The sequence below is a fragment of the Temnothorax americanus genome, unplaced genomic scaffold (genome assembly GCF_048541705.1).
Source record: "Temnothorax americanus isolate GAGA-0224 unplaced genomic scaffold, ASM4854170v1 Scaffold17, whole genome shotgun sequence".
Lineage (NCBI taxonomy): Eukaryota > Metazoa > Arthropoda > Insecta > Hymenoptera > Formicidae > Temnothorax > Temnothorax americanus.
This window is the reverse complement of record NW_027509307.1, coordinates 3,517,998-3,533,788: the sequence shown is the minus strand read 5'-3', so window position 1 is coordinate 3,533,788 and position 15,791 is coordinate 3,517,998. Positions and strand designations below refer to the sequence as shown.

Below are 15,791 nucleotides of genomic sequence, written 5' to 3'. Positions count from 1 at the left end.
ATATACATATATATGTATGTATATTGAGAGTATACGTACGTAGTGAACGCAGAAGGAGATAGAGAGAGCCTAAAGTACATATATATCTATATATATGTTATACATAATAAATTTATGCGCCACCTTTCGCAAGGAGAGCTATGTACCGAATGGAAACGATTTAATATTACACATACCTTGTTTAGCTTGAAGGCGAGAGGAAGGTAGACTAATTATATACTCTCTAATGTACTTAAAACGTTTCAACAATAAAGCTATTGCTACCAATTAAAATCTCCGATCCGAAGGGAACGGCTAGCCATGGTTTTAACTCTGAAAATTATGAGTGAGCAATAACGCCGAATTTTATGAATTGCGTTGGTATTTGTTTTATCAAAATTTCATACGTTTAAATTAATTCACATGCGCTCGTACACATTTTAATATACTTCTGCACCTTTAACGGCGCAACGATATTCGCCCTTTCCCGATTATTTCGTCCCAGCATTCTATGAACACCCACGATACATAAAAAAAATATATATATGTATAAAATAGAATATATGTCATTTTTTGTGCATAATCGACGAAATCGTGGGTCCTCGGAATTTGTGATGGTGCTTAGATGGACTTGAACAAAAGCATGCGTGCGGGTTCTCGGCATGCTCAAGAATCCGTAGTTTTCTGCTCCAATTGATGCTGCAACTGTTGACGTTCCTCGTCGCGCGGCATATCGCGGCTCGACAGTGGCTGCAGCTTAGGCGGGCAATTGTCCAAAGTTGACTCGAGAGCGTAAAGTTTGTCGAGTTGCTGCCGAATGTGATTCAGACATTCCAAACGTACGAATCGCCTGCTCGTGTCCACTGAGTCTCTACGGATCGTCAGACCGTTGAGCAATAACTGCCAGCCGTTCTCCTGCAGTTCGCGAGTTATCTTCTCGACGGTCTCTTGCTCCGTTTGTTCCTGCTGCTGCACAGGCGCGTCGTTCTGACAACAGAAAACATTTATCGCACCGATGCAGGCATATTCGACCGTCGTAATATCTTCTTTGTAAAATTAAAAGAAAAAAATATGCAGAAGGTGAAGCGAAAAACCAAAGTTAGAAATTAAATCGTGTAAAAAATCAACTTCTTAAGAAAATTATCTTTATAAAATATCTTTACAAAATATTTTTATAAAATATCTTTATAAAATATCGTTAAAAAATTATCGGCATTGGTATTCATAAAAAAATTTGTGACATTCATTATATTTTCTCCTAAAATCAATTTTTATCTATTTTTCTTACGTTTTGTTTCCGAATTTTATATTTGAGAATTTTCCTCACTCTGCATATCTTTCTCGATATAAACGAGTAAAAGATAAGTACATGTTCTACCCATATGTGCAAGATTGACGAATAAGTTAAGATATGCATATCTTTGAATACGTACTTTCGCGTTGTCCATGGTACCGAGCATACAGTCGATCGATTCCAAAAGGCGAGTTTTCGCGGTGTGGAGATCCATCTTCGTTTGATGGGCGGGTCCATCAAGTGCGGATTCCTTCGTGGGTCCATTAATTGACTGTTCGATCAGCGCGGATGACTTGCTCGCTGCGCAACGAGAGGCAACGTCCCCGGGCTTTCTCGATCTCGTCGTTCTCGCAACATCGGGTCTCCGTCTCCGGGTTTCGAGTCTCTTGTCGTCCTCGCTCATCGTCACCGTCGCCTCGCCGTCGCCTCGCTTCAGCCTCTCCAGGTCCTCGAGGCCCAGAACGAGCTTCCTCATCTCCTGGGACTCGACGTCGCTCTCGTTTCTCACCTCCGCGATGTACTCGCCGTCCCCGATGCCGACGTAGCGACGCCTCGGTCCGGGATCCGGCACGCGCGACTTCCTCGACTGGAGAACGCGCGGGGTATACTTCATCGACGCCTCGCTCTCGGAGCATTCCTGCTCGTCTGGCGATCTCTAGAAGATATCAGTTAAATTTGAAAACGATCGAGACGACGGAACATCTCCTTCGGTCATTTTTTATAATAAATCATACTCTTCCTTTTTTCTGGAATTATATGTAGACTACGAATAATTATTTATCAAAGAGTGAGTGTTACACACCTGAGGCTGTCTGCAACGGTTGTGTTTCTTCAGCGAACTCTTGACAGGTACCGTGTACTTGGAGCAAACTGCGATATCTTCGTTGGTCAGTTCCGAGTTCGCGGCATCTCCCTTCATCTTGAACAGGTGTCTGTCGTGCTCGATTCTTCGCTGATGGCGGGCCTGCGGCGGTCTTCTGGGATAACAAGGATGAACATCCGCTTGACACTCATGCCGGCATAGCTTCTGCGACAAAGGACTGCTCTGCGACTTTTTAATAGCCGAGCTGATCGGCTCCGCGAAGACGCGTTCGCATCGATTTATCATCGCTTCCACGTTTTCCGAAGTTCTTGAAGGCAACCTCGTACCCAATTAGAAAGAGTTATTCATTCTTTCATTGAAAATTAATAATTGGAGAAAGCACTGTTTTCTTTCAATTAATAAAGCTTAATTATTTTTTGTAAGTATCTACAACAATGGAATTAAAAACCCGATAAAGCCATGATGAGAGATATTGCAACGTTAAAAATGAGTGCAGATTCTTGAATAATAAGAAGGAATGCATTTTTTCCGCTCAGAAAAGTTTATTCGGAGTCACTGTCTAACGAGAAAAGATGTAAAGACCAAAATATCGAGGACACTAAATAAAGAAATCTACCTCGTGCGTGAAGAACAAAATTGAAGAATTAAGTTTTATCGCACGCCTTAAGTCTGCATAGATTTTATGTCAAATTTATTGTTAATCACTAATTTACAGCTATTCTTTATTAATCATCAGCCGAGCACCAGAAGTGGGAATATCTTCACCTTAGTCTTCCAGGTGAGGAAAATCTTCGCCTCTCAGGCGGGCAGTGACACGAGGGACAATGCTTCTCATAATTCCTCGTTCTCCTCTTGTGCATCGCGATACTGCGCGGCACGTCCTCGCGTTCGTTTTGTCCGCAATTAGAGCAGAATTCACCGTGACGATACGATCCGGGCATTCTCTTGTACAGCTCCATAGTTTCCTGAAATAAAAGTTGTGGTCGAGACCGAGGTGCGAGAACCGTCGGAAACTTGAGCCTCTTAAAACTTACCGTATCGGCCGTATTCAGTGGCATAATCCGAGCTCCGCCAAGGACTCTTGCGTCCGATGACACCGAAATTCCACCGGGAAAGCTCGAACTGGACTCGTAATACCATCACCAGCACATAATTTCCATTTCTCGAAGATCGTATAATAAATTCCGCTCCCTCGATTACTATAATATCTTCGCGAGTTTAAAATTGCGAGCGCAAAGAAATCTAAAAAAAAGTATATAGCTCATACGAAAGATTGTATATCACACACGTGACACGTAGAAAAAAAAGAAACGAACGCGTTACGATGCGAATGTGTTTTGATTCGGGTTCATCACAAAAATTTGAGATCCGAGGAAATTTAATGCTGGGGGTGGAGAGTATTAAATCCATTTGGAAAAGCGGAACGCCGTATTTATTAATTATTGCACGTGCTAAAGCTCTACAAATAATCAATTAAAATTCGTTGACTTTAAAATATTAACATACGCTGCGACATGTCGCATTAATTCTATACAAACGATTAGTTTATTGCATTGATAAAAATATCACAGAGCTAAAAAACCGTAATTTAAATAATACATCTATATGTGCATCTGTCGCGTGTATTTTCGATTATAATGGATAACATAAAACGTGCGCGATTAATTTTCGACAGAAACTCGTGACCAAGAAAATAACGATCTGTTGCAGAAAAAAAGCAGTATTATTTATAAGAGAAAACATTCCAAAAAGAGTACCTCGTTTGAAATTTGAAATCAACAAGTACCTTCTTTCAATTCGACGATATGCAAAACGTGATGCTTCTGTGGATGATCGTCGAAAAGGATGTATTATGCAACACGATTTTTGCTTAAAAAATACTGTTTATTGCAAAACAAGTTGCATATCTCTCTTTTGACGGGACATAATGTAAAATAAATATCATCATACATACAAATGTACACGCGTGACGTAGCGCGCCAACGCACCAGTAATTGTACATCGATTTTTTTTACAGTCTGAGTTTAATATTCTGTACGACAGGATTTCTCTTCTCTTTTGAGTATCTCCTGACTACGGCACTTATCTAAAAGGAGGCTAGAATATCACTAAACGGAGTTCCAGGTTCCTTCGCGGCAGCCTCGAAAGTCTCGACGAATGCTTTCTTTTGAGATTCTTTGGGTAGCTGAAATCGATAGATCATTAAATAAAATAGATGCCCAAAGTAGATAAATAACGTTTAGGTAACCTACCTTGTGGTAAAAATCCGAAGCAGCTATACACAATATTTTCTTGTCTTCATATTCGTATTTTCCTATCCTTGACTGGACGTACGGAAATCTACCATGTTATAGCTAAGGAATCGTGTTACTTCCCTACTTCCCTAAAGAAAATTGTAAAGTTACGTCGGCGAGAAAAGGATACAAAGCTCTCAACCAATGGTTTGTTGACGCGCTTATGAAGAAACAGGATAAGCACCAAGTCGACATTGCCATCGGTAAGCTTTGAATGAAATTCGGTAAACTGAAGACCACCCAATCTTGAAGGAGCTCCATTTCCGTGCAGGTACACGCTTTCTCACAGACCTGGCGCAAAATCAGATCGCGCGGATCATACATTCGCATTTGCTTTTATCTCGCAGTTCGATCGCGCTATAATTCGAGATCTTCGATCAAATTTACGAACTTTGAAGACAACGGCCGAGAGTAATCTCGGATGCGGCTGCTGCGGGGACAGGAATTCCCCTATGACTTTGGTGAGGATCTCCGACGGCGGGAAGAAGTCTCCGAGGAGGCAGGACAGAACTGTGCACAGCACCTCCACTTCCATGGAATGTCCCTTGCGGATCTTGTCGAATATCGCGGAGGTACGCTCGATAGATCGGACCAGCGTCTCCGGTTCCACATCCGGCAACGGTTCCTCGACGCCAGGCTGATTCAATCGATCAGCCGCCTCCGTGTACATGCACGTCAGCAGAAGTTGCAACGCCGGTAACGCAAGCAGGGGGCTGGGTTGCTTCAGCCGGTCCATCGCGACTTTCACGATCTGCTCGGCGACCTTGCCGACGACGCTCTTCGTCGCCACAAGCCTCTCAAGACCCTATCAAAATAAATTGATACTCTCCGTATATTTGCGTTACTTATATTGCACATTAATCAAAAGGCGAGGAATGCCGTGACACACCTGCAGTAAAGTTTGATGTAAACCGTATGAAATATTTTGGGATGTGACTAGAGAGAGAACTAATTCCAACACGGCCGGCGCTTCCGTATCCGGCGGTGTATCTTCCGCATGCTCCAACAGGAAGAACACCAGAGCCCACATTACACCCTGATGCTCCTCGCTCTGACTTAGAATGCTGCGTCGAAACGACAACAAATTAGGTCACAAAATAGTATCGGACAAATTAATAGATGTGTTCAATATTTTCTCAGCAAATAAAGTTAAATTAAACCTCATCTTGAATTACCTATTCGAATCCTGCGAGTCAATGTGCTTCTGTATGTATTCAATGGCTAGGGGATGTATAATATTCATCGTCTCCTCGCATTTGGCCAGCACTGCACTTTGTAGGAGGTATAAAGAACCGTGAAGCGCGGATACTCTGGAAGCTAGGAATACCGACTTCAAATTAACATCTACTATGCGCTTCACTTTATCCAACGTGTCCAAGTCCTGCGAATATAATGTTAGTTAAAAACAAGAAAGATCTTTCTTTAATAAATAAAATTTCTTGCGCGTACCAAAGGCGTTAGAACGGCGGCGGCTTTACACACAGAGACGGCCAGGTATTGATGCAAGATCGCATTTTCCGTTGGATGAACCCTCGAAACTTCCAGGCACACGTCCAGCATCCACTGGTACTGCGATCTCTCGAGGAAGAGTTCCGAGATCGCTAGAATCGACTTGACGATTTCCGTCAGCAGCTGTACGGGCGTGTTAGCCTGCGGTGACGTCCAGATGGTGTAGTGCTCGATCAGAAAGCGCAAGCAGGAGTCTAGATCGAGGGAGGCCGACATCAGCGCGTCGTTCCGTCTGTTCTTCAAGTCGAGAACGGAAGCGTTCAACTTGTCCTCGTATAGATTGCACAAGGACCACAAATAAGAGACCGACAGTTGGCTGTACATATATCTGTCAAAAACCGCGGTTCTCTCTACATTGCCCCGCTGGAATATGTGGTCCAATTTCAAGCCATTTTTATTTTCCGCGTCGTTCATGTATTCATACTTCCACAGGAGCAGCTCCTGTACCGCGAACAGCTTCTGGGAGCTGGTCTTATGCACGGAAAGCTGGGGATCTCTCGGATGGTGGATCAGGGTGCTGGCGCCGGGATTGCCGGGACACGGTAGCAACAGGGTTTCCAGCAATAATCTCGTTATCGCTTGAATCGCCAGGCTGCTCGCTTGGATCAAAGCCGCGATCTCGTCCGAGGGCGTGTTCTCGTTTTGCAGGAAGTTAAGCACGCTCAGATACGCCATCCAGATCTCCTCGAACTGCGACCTGGACGTCCAACCCAGTAGATTTACCCGGTAGATAAACTGCTCCAAGACGTCCACCTCCTGCAGCAGATTGGATTCGGACGACATCAGTGGGAAGTAACACTTGGTGGGACCCGAGCCGACGATATGACAGCCGCGTTTCCACACCAACGGAGGCGTCAAGATGTAAGAATTTACTAATGCCTGGCGACTTATGCTGATGACCAGCGATTTTATCGTGTTAAACAGATACGGTGGTATGTTCCTCGTGGTGCCATCCGCCTGACACTTCTCGAGCCAGGCCACTATCGACGCCATTTGAATGCACGCCCGGGCGTAGTCCTTCGTATCCTCGTCCTGGAGAGCCGGCTCCAGCGCTTGGCAATCCATAGTCGGCAAGGGGTCCACCGTTGTCAGAATACTCTCCACGACTCTCGTCAGAGAGATCGCCGCGGAACAAACCCAAGTGTGACGCGCGTTCTTCTCACCGAAAATTTTACTTGGAGCGGCGTGCCGCAGGATTTCGGCCGCGCAACTCAGCGCGAGCTCCATGTCGTGCGGCCGCAATCTATGAGTACCTTTCCTGTCCGAATAGATCATCCAATGCGCCAGTTCGAGGCACAGGATAGAGAACTTTGCGATATCCTCTTCGAATTTCATGTCAATCTTCGCCACGTTATATTTGGCCAGTTTCGGTAACGTCTTCATGTAAATCTTGACAGTTGGGATTATCGTGAAGAGGATCTCCCAATACAGAGCGTCGCTCAGCAGCTCGGAGAATCTCGTAGCGTACTTCAGTTCCTTTCCGCTGCTGTTATCCGCCTCCGGATTGTAAATTTGATGTGGTTTCGGCACGAACTCGCAGATATAATGAATATGCTCCAACAAACACTGCTTGGCAGCGACGTACAGAGGGCTAGCATCGAAATCAAAATCCTTCTCGCTCTGCGCTTTTCCGAATTCCAACTTTTGGCACTTCTCGACGGTGAGTCGAGCTCCCAATATCACGCAGTGCTTCAAGATCTTCAGATTGAACTCTTTACAAGAGAGAATACTCAGGCAATCGTCCAAGTCCAGATCCTTCAATAGTTGCGCTAATTCCATGGGATTGTTGCCGGCGCTCGCGTGGCAGCATCGCAGTCTTACTTGAGACAGGAACCAATTCCGATCCAACTGAATGCTCCTCACGGTGGATGGATTGAACGGTCTACATTGGTCGAGCTCCAACGGTGACAGATCGTAATATTGTACAGCCAGCTTGTTCAGTAGGCTGACCAAGCCGCCGTGCTTCCTCGCCAGCTTGGTGGTCTGCAAGATGTCCATGATCTTCACGATGTCGTCCTTCGATAACTGGTCCTTTACATCCTCCGCGCTGGTGGTCAACAGTATCTCTACTCGGCGACTGGCGATTTTCGCTGCCATTCTCGACAGAGCGAGATACTTGGTGGACAATAGCCGCGGTATCAGGGTCATTATAACCGCGCCGCTTTGCGAGTGATGCGCGCCCTCGATACACTGCAGCAGGCGCTTTATGAAACTGGGCTGCGACAAATCCGTGCACTTCGTCGCCACGGCTTGCACCAACAGCCCGCTGGCCGACGGATTCCTGTGTATCGCCGTGGTCAACAAATCCCTCACCGGAGATTCGACGGCGACGTTTATCGCCTCCTCTATATGATTCACCAACAGCCACGTTAGCGGTTCCACGTCGTTGAGATTCTCGCATATGTAATCACAGAATAATATAATCCCGCCTCTTCTAATAATTTGAATGTTTGTACTGGTATTGATGCAATCGCGCATCTTCCTCTCGTTCGTCCGGACATCGGACTTGTTGGTGCCCAATACCTTCGACCAGAAGGACATCTCGTTATATCCTAACAAGATCATCAAATACGCCCATTGGCACGTCACCGTCGGGCACACATTCCCGATACTGAGCATCAAGTAGTTCAAGTCGTCAATGAGCAACTTCTCCTCATCGGACACGTTGCGCCCCTGAATCATCTGCATCGTTGCATTCGCCACTTTGCAATGACTGCCGGACTCGAACATATGAATGCACAATTGCAGGAAGAACGCGAACTGATGGACGAGGTAATTGTCGTCCGCCGTGTAATCGGAGAAGTCGACGAAGGGATCCGCGGACTTGTGATTTATCAGACCGAGCAGACTGAACACCTTCGTGCTTATCAGATTGATCACCTTGAATATAAATCTGGCTAATACCTGCTCAGGCGGCATTTGGCGCGACTGGACGCTCGAGGCGTTCAACGGATCCGCACATTCGCGGGAGGAAGAGCTCCGAAGTGGAGAGCACAGATGCGACACGTCCGATACGCATACGCTTAGGTCCGAGAGACGCGCCAGCATCGCCTCTTCCTTTGCGCAGGAGATCAACGAGAGCAGCACGACGTTGATCATGCCTAACCAGCGCTGCAGTTTGAGAATTGGAGCGGTCGCGGATATTGACGCGGTGAACAGTATCTTTAGGAGCGGATCCACCGGCCGGAAAACCGTGGGCGAGATTGCCGCAAATAGTTTCACCAACGCGACGTGAGCCTTCTCGGATTCTACTCTGAGCTTCCCGGCGGCCAGTATTGGAAGCACAGTGTCCATTGTTAGTCTAGACCATCTTCGCCATTTCTCCTCGCCATTACCGTCCCCGCTAAATCTGGACTCGGCCAAACATAGCGCCAAGAGTTCGACTACCTCGTGATATTCCACCAAACGCAGCAGCATGGCTATTAGCACGTCCCTCGTTGTTTCCAACTCCCGCTGCTCGACCACGCTTGAGCTTCCATTACGAATAAGGAAGATATCCTCGATGACGGGCGCGAGCGCGGGTATACAGTGCGAGATTGCCGGCTGTCCGCTCGCCATCAGACCGTCGCATAACTGAATTATCTTCGGCACGCCTATTATCACCTTGGAATGATTCTTCTCGTACGACAGGTGCACCAAGAAATTGAACATTCTCGGCAACAGATCCTCGGTTTGTTGTACGTGGCCCTCCTCGATAAATTCAAACTGTTTTAACACGAATCCGATGAATATTTTGTCGGAGTCCAGCAGACAATAATTGACCTTCAGTTGGACCAGCTGACTCAGCAGCATCAGAACCTGGCACTGCAGCGCGATGTTACTCGTAACAGTGTACTGCTTCAGAGACTTTATAACCATCGGTTCGAAGAGCCGGATAAAGGACGCGACGGACGTCTTCTGATCCGAGGATCGCGCCAAAGTCTTAAACGACGAAAATTTACGGTCGCTTTTTCTGCGCAGCAATCCTATCCACCTGGAAGCGAAAGAGAAGACATCAACGTGTCAACTTGCGTGCGGTACAACTATCAAAGTGTCGGGATAATACTTACCCGTTATCCGGCTCATTTTCGCCTCTGCAATTATTCCCAATGCATTTGATCGTGTTCGCCATTTGTCTGGCGGGGTGTTGAAAGCACTGATTATAAAAACCCCTGGCATCATCTTGCAGCGTGCCGCATCGTTCCACATTCTTCTGGACGTCCACCTCGCTCCACTGCGCGCACACGTTCGTGCCGAACAAGCATTTCAGCAGTTGCTGCACACATTGAACCGTTGCTGTTGGCGACAATACGACGGTGGTTTTTAGGTAACATAACACCTCTTCCGCTATTCTACCTGCATCGTTGACGGACGCAATTTCAAGGATCTGCGAGAGAACGTCCAGCGTCGCGTTCAGCAGGGAAATATACATCTCGCTGGCCTCGTGCTGCAGAGTGACCGAATAATTGGAATGCGCCGCCTTCAGAATATCATATATCCTCATATAATGCGGCATGCCGATGAACGTTCCCGTTTGCTCCTTCCCGCTCTTCAAGACGCCGATCTTTTCTCCCTTCTCCTTCGATTTTTGCTCCGACATGATTTTCTTCCTGGGCGACAACGTTTGCGTGGACAAAGACGGCAACACGGGCTTGGCGCTTGCCTGCATTAGCTGCACCTCGTCGATAACGTGAACGAAGATATTGAGAACTCTCGTGATGTGCGTCATCAGTAGTTCCATGTATCTGTCTTTACACATGTTCCAAAGTTTCATCGGATCACTGCCGGTCTTAAAGTTGCAGACGGCTAATCCGGAAGCCAGATTGCCAGCGAGGAGGATCAAGTGTCGATGCGTGGACAAATCTAAGCTAATGGTCGACGACGTTAATAGCGGTAATGCCAGTGACAAGAGACCGCTGCACATCGGGGAGGAAACCATCTCATTCACGAAACTAAAGTCATTAGTGTCCGATCGGTCGCTGTTCTTCTTAGATTTTTTCAGCAACGTCTTTGGTAGGATACAATCCCATCCTCTGACGTAAATCGTAGTAGGATAAGCCTCGCTCAAACAGAAGAGGGTCTCGCAACATCCGTATATTAGATACTTCGACGAATGCACCGTCAGTATCTCCGTTAGGATATTAACTATACGGGATAGAGAGTATTCCAGACTAGAATCGTAATTCGTCCCGTTATAATAATTCAGAAATACAAAGGGCTTGATGGACGTGTTCACGAACGGCTTATGTTTATCTTGGTACGACGACAGTTCCGAGATACTTGACGTTACCGCGCTTAAATACTGTTGAGTGTATTGCGTGGCCTTCCTCGTAATGGTATCCTCTTGAGGGTGTCGGAAATATAAACGCGGAATACTCCTGAATTAACAAAAAGAAACGTGAAACGATATTGTGAATCGAGTAAATAATTAATTGTACATCTAGAAATGTGTATCTTACTTAACAATCGCGTCTGATGCGGCGTGTCTCACCCTTTGGTCTTGATCACCTAATAACGCTATTATAACGTCGATAAAGTGTTCTTGGAATAACGATTGCCCCGTTATGTGCTCTATTGTAATATACGATAACTTGCTCAACAAGTCCGCTAATTTTACTTTCACGAGAAAATATGGATTTTTCACAAGTTTTGGCAACGCAGTTAAGATGGTAAGACCGTGTTCATTGTTGATGGAATCTAGTAACTCTGGCAAGCAGAGGTTCAAAGCGTCCAACGTTTGACGGCAAGTTGTCGCGGAATCATCGTTCAAGCCCTGTACATTCGACAGAAACAGATGGTAAGTTAAAAACTCTCGAGACTGGTGTCGTCCTTTATAAAACGTATAGACTCACTTTTAAAAGTAACTTTATCATGTCTTCCAACAATATATTTCCATGCCCTTGTCGAGCTAGAGATTCCGTCTCAAAGTTGCGAAAGGAGCCGCCGTACTGAACAAATACAGACTTTAAAAAGATTCCAACTACCACCGCTACATTACCTCTGATCTGAGGATCTGGGTGATTGGCAAATAGCAAAATGTCTGCAATCAATTGGTTTGTCTCATTGCAGCTTGATTCTTTGGCTACAGTCATGGTAAACAGGTGCGGATAAAGTTTGAGAATGTAACGCACGCATGTCAGAGCGAGAGACTTTACGCTAACGCGAAATAACTTGTCCGATACTAATTGCCCGGGTTTGCCCGCCAACAAAAAGGACGACACCAAGTAACGGCAGCAAAACTTAACGGGCATATCCGAGTCGGTAAAACTCCCGACATCAGCTTCGTACAACGCGAAATCCAGAGAGGATTTCTTAGGGGAAGCGAACAAGAAAGTAGTCTCTTCGGAGTAATCTTCCTCCTTCGAGTGTTCACTTTGCAGGCTTGGATACGGCGCTTTTTCGGACTTTTGGATCTCGCTTTCGGCATCGCTACCTTCTTCCGCAATCTCGTCTAAAAAAACATTGAAAGCTAATAAAATGTAAAATTGTTACGAGAGTTGTGAGTTTACGTGCTCATTCTTACTGTCAGTGGTTTCGATTTTCAGATGGCAATAACTCTCCAACATCTTTTCTTTCGTCTCCGTCACGTCGCTCGTACACTCGATCTGCGTTTGTGGATTACACGTCTCCGACAATGTCGTTTCCGTATCTGCGATCCACTCTGCATTTGGAGTAATTTCCGGAATATCAGGCTCGTGCAAGTTTAAAATGGAATCCGAATTTCCGCCATGGGCAGTACTCGCGCTGGAAATGCTCATGTGACCCAGCGATGGAATGCATGCGTTTTGATTCGACATTATTCTGCTTTGCGTTATACCCTTCGAAGACAATAAAACAGACACCAACGGCTTTGGCGGCATTTTCAGGAGTTGCGCCAAAGTCTCTAAAGCTGCATTTATGACATTATGATCAGAATGCCATTTTGTATAGTGCAAACACAATTCATAAATGTGTAACAAGTTATCTATCTGTTGTGTCTCGCTATCTTGAAGCTCCGAGGGTTTACATATGTAAGGTAAAATCACTCTCAGGCATCCAAAGACGCCTATAACAGTAGAGGAATGATCGTCGGCGTTTCTTCCTGACGTTATTATATCTAGATAAGATCAATATTATTAATAAATGAACGTTTCTGCATCATGCAGCGCGTAATTATTTAGCGCGTACCTAACGTATAATCCATCACATAATTTAAAAAGAACTGTGGCTTCCTGCAATTTATGCACGTTGTCAGAATCATATTAGCTGCCGCCCTACGAAAAGCTGCTTGAGGAGAGGAGATATTTTCAAAGAACGCCCTCAGTAAATTCTGAAACAAGATTTAATGTTCTCCCAAGCTCATGGAAGTAGCTCCGGTATAATCATACAACGTCGAGACTCTTACCTTGACATCCTTGTCTGTCATAAATGGTCCTAATACTTTGAAAATTAATGGTAACGACTGCGATAATGTTTCAATCACAGTATCCTCCGACCGATGCGCGACGATCACTATGCACGGGATCAGATTTGCCACGTAAGCTTTACCCCTCGAAGGGCGTATCATGTGACTCAGCAGGCCAAATCTCCAAAGAGCAGCCCTCAGTATGCGTGCAGGTCCGTTTCTCTTTATCTCATTGTAAAGCTCTATCTGGATCTTAACGACGTTACTGTCGACCATCGCCTGGCAAAGAACGTATCAATAATATATCTATCTGTCCAATAGATCGCTCTTAAGTGTTTAATTTCTCCGCATATGCTCGCTTTCGTGCTTCGTCCATGAACATCTACAATCTCCGGTTAATAACAGGTACAAAATGAGAAGGCGCAAAGTGTCGTACCCTTGTAATCTTGTTGAGAGACTCGTCCGCGACCATCCTGACGTCGGATTCCTCATCGTTGCAGAGTGCCAGCAGCGTTTCGATGGTGGCACTTAGAATCTGTGGGAACTTGGTGTTCTGCCTGACAGTCGGCGAGCATATCCCCTCGACGATGATCGCGCAACAGGAGACCTTCTCCTTCCTACTGTTCAAGAGCGAAAACTCATGTTTAAGGAACGATCTCTCTCACGTCGCCGGAGATGTGTTTATACCGCTCATACCTCGCGCCGGGATCCGACGGAGCATCCGACTCCCGTAGAGCGTTGAGCGTCTCCACAGCCTTCAGCACCCCGTTCAGGTGAGCCATGCCGGATCCCTGGAACGGACCTTTCCCGGCTTCTTCGAGCGGGCCGCCTCAAATCACCGTGCGACCGGTGAATGACATCTTGCCGCTCTGACCGCTGGTCTATGACAGATCGTGACACGGACACACATCGCAAACTACATCACTACGTGCTGGCTGATCAGGCTGATGGCTGATGCTGATGACTATCATCTTAAACCATGAAGAGGACGAAGAGGTATGAAGTGCAGAGAGCTCCGTTTGCGTGCTATAGAAAGAACAAGGAAGCTCCAACGGGTTTGCCCTCTCTCTCTCTCCTTAACCTTTACCTCGGCGAGAAAGAGGAGGGGAGTGGTCACATATTTATGAATATATTAATACATATATACGTCAAAATAGACGGCATATAAAATTATATCGTAAATAGGACTCAGAAATCCGTGATCGTGATACGAATTATAGATCGTCGGTCTGTAGGCGGTAGGGCGGCCTCGTGTAAAATCGGCCGCGCATGCGCAGGATCTCCCGCGATCTGGGTCATTTGGCGACCCACTCCACGTGTTCGTTTGCTTGTCAAAAACAAATCATCGGGTGCCAGGTGCCAGCTCCGGGGATCTGAAGATTTCCCTTTAAATAAAGCAGGGATTGCTCTGCGAGGAGGCTTCCGCGGTGATCGATCACGATGGTGCGAAAACTGAAATATCACGAGCAGAAGCTGCTGAAGAAGGTGGACTTCTTGTCGTGGCAGGCCGACCACAATCTCCACGAGGTTAAGATCCTGAAGCGTTATTGCATTCAGAAAAGATCGGACTATACGGTGTACGTGGGATTGTTATTTATAAATATATCGTGACGTGATGTAAATTCTAAAATTCAAAATAAAGAAATATCTAGTGTAGCATACGGTAGAATATAATTAATATAAAATACTATCGATGTAATAAATATACAATGAAAATGTAATGTGAATGTATTAATATTTATCGAAATGATTGTAGATACAACAAACTGTCGCGGGACATACGGGAGTTGGGTAGGAAGATTAAGGAAGTCGAGCCTGACCATCCCTTCCGCATCGAGCAGAGCGCGGTGCTGCTGGAGAAGCTGTACATGATGGGCCTGATCTCCACGAAATGGGACCTGTCGCAGACCCAGAAGGTAACCGCCAGTTGCTTCTGCAGACGGAGACTCCCGGTCGTTATGGTGCGCAACAAGATGAGCCAGACGATACCGATGGCGACGAAATTGATAGAGCAGGGCCATGTCCGAGTCGGGGTGGAAGTCGTGAAAGACCCTGCGTTCTTGGTAACGAGGTAAACATTTTGTACTCCACTCGAGCATCACGCAGATATTGGAGAAATCAATGAAACGAATGTCGATCGTATGTTTTACAGAAATTTAGAGGACTTTGTGACATGGGTAGACACATCTGCTATTAAGAAACACGTATTGGAGTACAACAATGAGGTGAGAATTTCTGTTAGCTCTTTTCTTATATGTTATTAGAATTAAATTATAATTTGATAATTATATATATATATATACGTATTTTTGTTTTACAGAGAGATGACTTTGATATAGTATAATCTACACGTCGCGTCGATTGAATTCTCTTGCTAGTAAAATTCTATGGGTTTTTATAAAAAAAATTTATTTGTACAGCAATATATTAATCTATTAATAAAGAGACTAATTATTCTTCATTTTTTGTTCGTAAACGTATTGATTGTACATAGACATATCTCAAGGAATATTGGTTTCAACATGAGCT

The 15,791-nt window shown here is 45.5% G+C and overlaps 3 protein-coding genes across 4 annotated transcripts; 1 reads left to right on the top strand and 2 right to left on the bottom strand.

Moving 5' to 3' along the window:
- Positions 1-352: 352 nt before the first annotated feature.
- Positions 353-3,359, bottom strand: LOC143895858 (uncharacterized). Its single transcript, XM_077403284.1, has 5 exons — positions 3,131-3,359; positions 2,862-3,061; positions 2,076-2,415; positions 1,413-1,928; positions 353-966 (listed from the first exon to the last, which is right to left on the bottom strand). The coding sequence occupies exons 1-5, from the start codon at positions 3,152-3,154 to the stop codon at positions 646-648; spliced, it is 1,401 nt and encodes a 466-aa protein (XP_077259410.1). The 5' UTR covers positions 3,155-3,359; the 3' UTR covers positions 353-645.
- A 142-nt stretch (positions 3,360-3,501) lies between these two features.
- Positions 3,502-14,479, bottom strand: Htt (huntingtin). 2 transcript variants are annotated; one of them, XM_077403269.1, is made up of 15 exons: positions 13,959-14,479; positions 13,699-13,882; positions 13,263-13,541; positions 13,046-13,187; positions 12,402-12,974; positions 11,731-12,329; positions 11,338-11,651; positions 9,949-11,256; positions 5,840-9,872; positions 5,566-5,771; positions 5,280-5,454; positions 4,782-5,195; positions 4,521-4,681; positions 4,349-4,436; positions 3,502-4,281 (listed from the first exon to the last, which is right to left on the bottom strand). In XM_077403269.1, the coding sequence occupies exons 1-15, from the start codon at positions 14,042-14,044 to the stop codon at positions 4,183-4,185; spliced, it is 8,661 nt and encodes a 2,886-aa protein (XP_077259395.1). In that variant the 5' UTR covers positions 14,045-14,479; the 3' UTR covers positions 3,502-4,182. The 2 variants fall into 2 exon arrangements, with proteins under 2 accessions (XP_077259395.1, XP_077259396.1); XM_077403270.1 differs by having other exon boundaries at positions 13,699-13,879.
- Positions 14,480-14,532: 53 nt separating this feature from the next.
- On the top strand, positions 14,533-15,723 carry LOC143895865 (U3 small nucleolar ribonucleoprotein IMP3). Its single transcript, XM_077403295.1, has 4 exons — positions 14,533-14,839; positions 15,019-15,333; positions 15,415-15,487; positions 15,583-15,723. Exons 1-4 carry the CDS (start codon positions 14,703-14,705, stop codon positions 15,604-15,606), a joined length of 549 nt encoding a protein of 182 aa, XP_077259421.1. The 5' UTR covers positions 14,533-14,702; the 3' UTR covers positions 15,607-15,723.
- Positions 15,724-15,791: the final 68 nt, after the last annotated feature.

What these genes read in the sequence shown, in the direction of transcription:
- LOC143895858 (XM_077403284.1), bottom strand. Translation starts at nt 3,154, where the DNA reads ATGCCACTGAATACGGCCGATACG. An exon ending in ACCGTTGCAGACAGCCTCAG is followed by an intron (nt 1,929 to 2,075) that starts GTGTGTAACACT and finishes GATATCTTCTAG; the next exon opens with AGATCGCCAGACGAGCAGGA. An exon ending in GTACCATGGACAACGCGAAA is followed by an intron (nt 967 to 1,412) that starts GTACGTATTCAA and finishes TTCTGTTGTCAG; the next exon opens with AACGACGCGCCTGTGCAGCA.
- Htt (XM_077403269.1), bottom strand. Translation starts at nt 14,044, where the DNA reads ATGGCTCACCTGAACGGGGTGCTGAAGGCTGTGGAGACGCTCAACGCT. An exon ending in GAAAATCGAAACCACTGACA is followed by an intron (nt 12,330 to 12,401) that starts GTAAGAATGAGC and finishes ATGTTTTTTTAG; the next exon opens with ACGAGATTGCGGAAGAAGGT. An exon ending in CTTCGGATTTTTACCACAAG is followed by an intron (nt 4,282 to 4,348) that starts GTAGGTTACCTA and finishes TATCGATTTCAG; the next exon opens with CTACCCAAAGAATCTCAAAA.
- LOC143895865 (XM_077403295.1), top strand. Translation starts at nt 14,703, where the DNA reads ATGGTGCGAAAACTGAAATATCACGAGCAGAAGCTGCTGAAGAAGGTG. An exon ending in CCTGCGTTCTTGGTAACGAG is followed by an intron (nt 15,334 to 15,414) that starts GTAAACATTTTG and finishes TATGTTTTACAG; the next exon opens with AAATTTAGAGGACTTTGTGA. An exon ending in TATTGGAGTACAACAATGAG is followed by an intron (nt 15,488 to 15,582) that starts GTGAGAATTTCT and finishes TTTGTTTTACAG; the next exon opens with AGAGATGACTTTGATATAGT.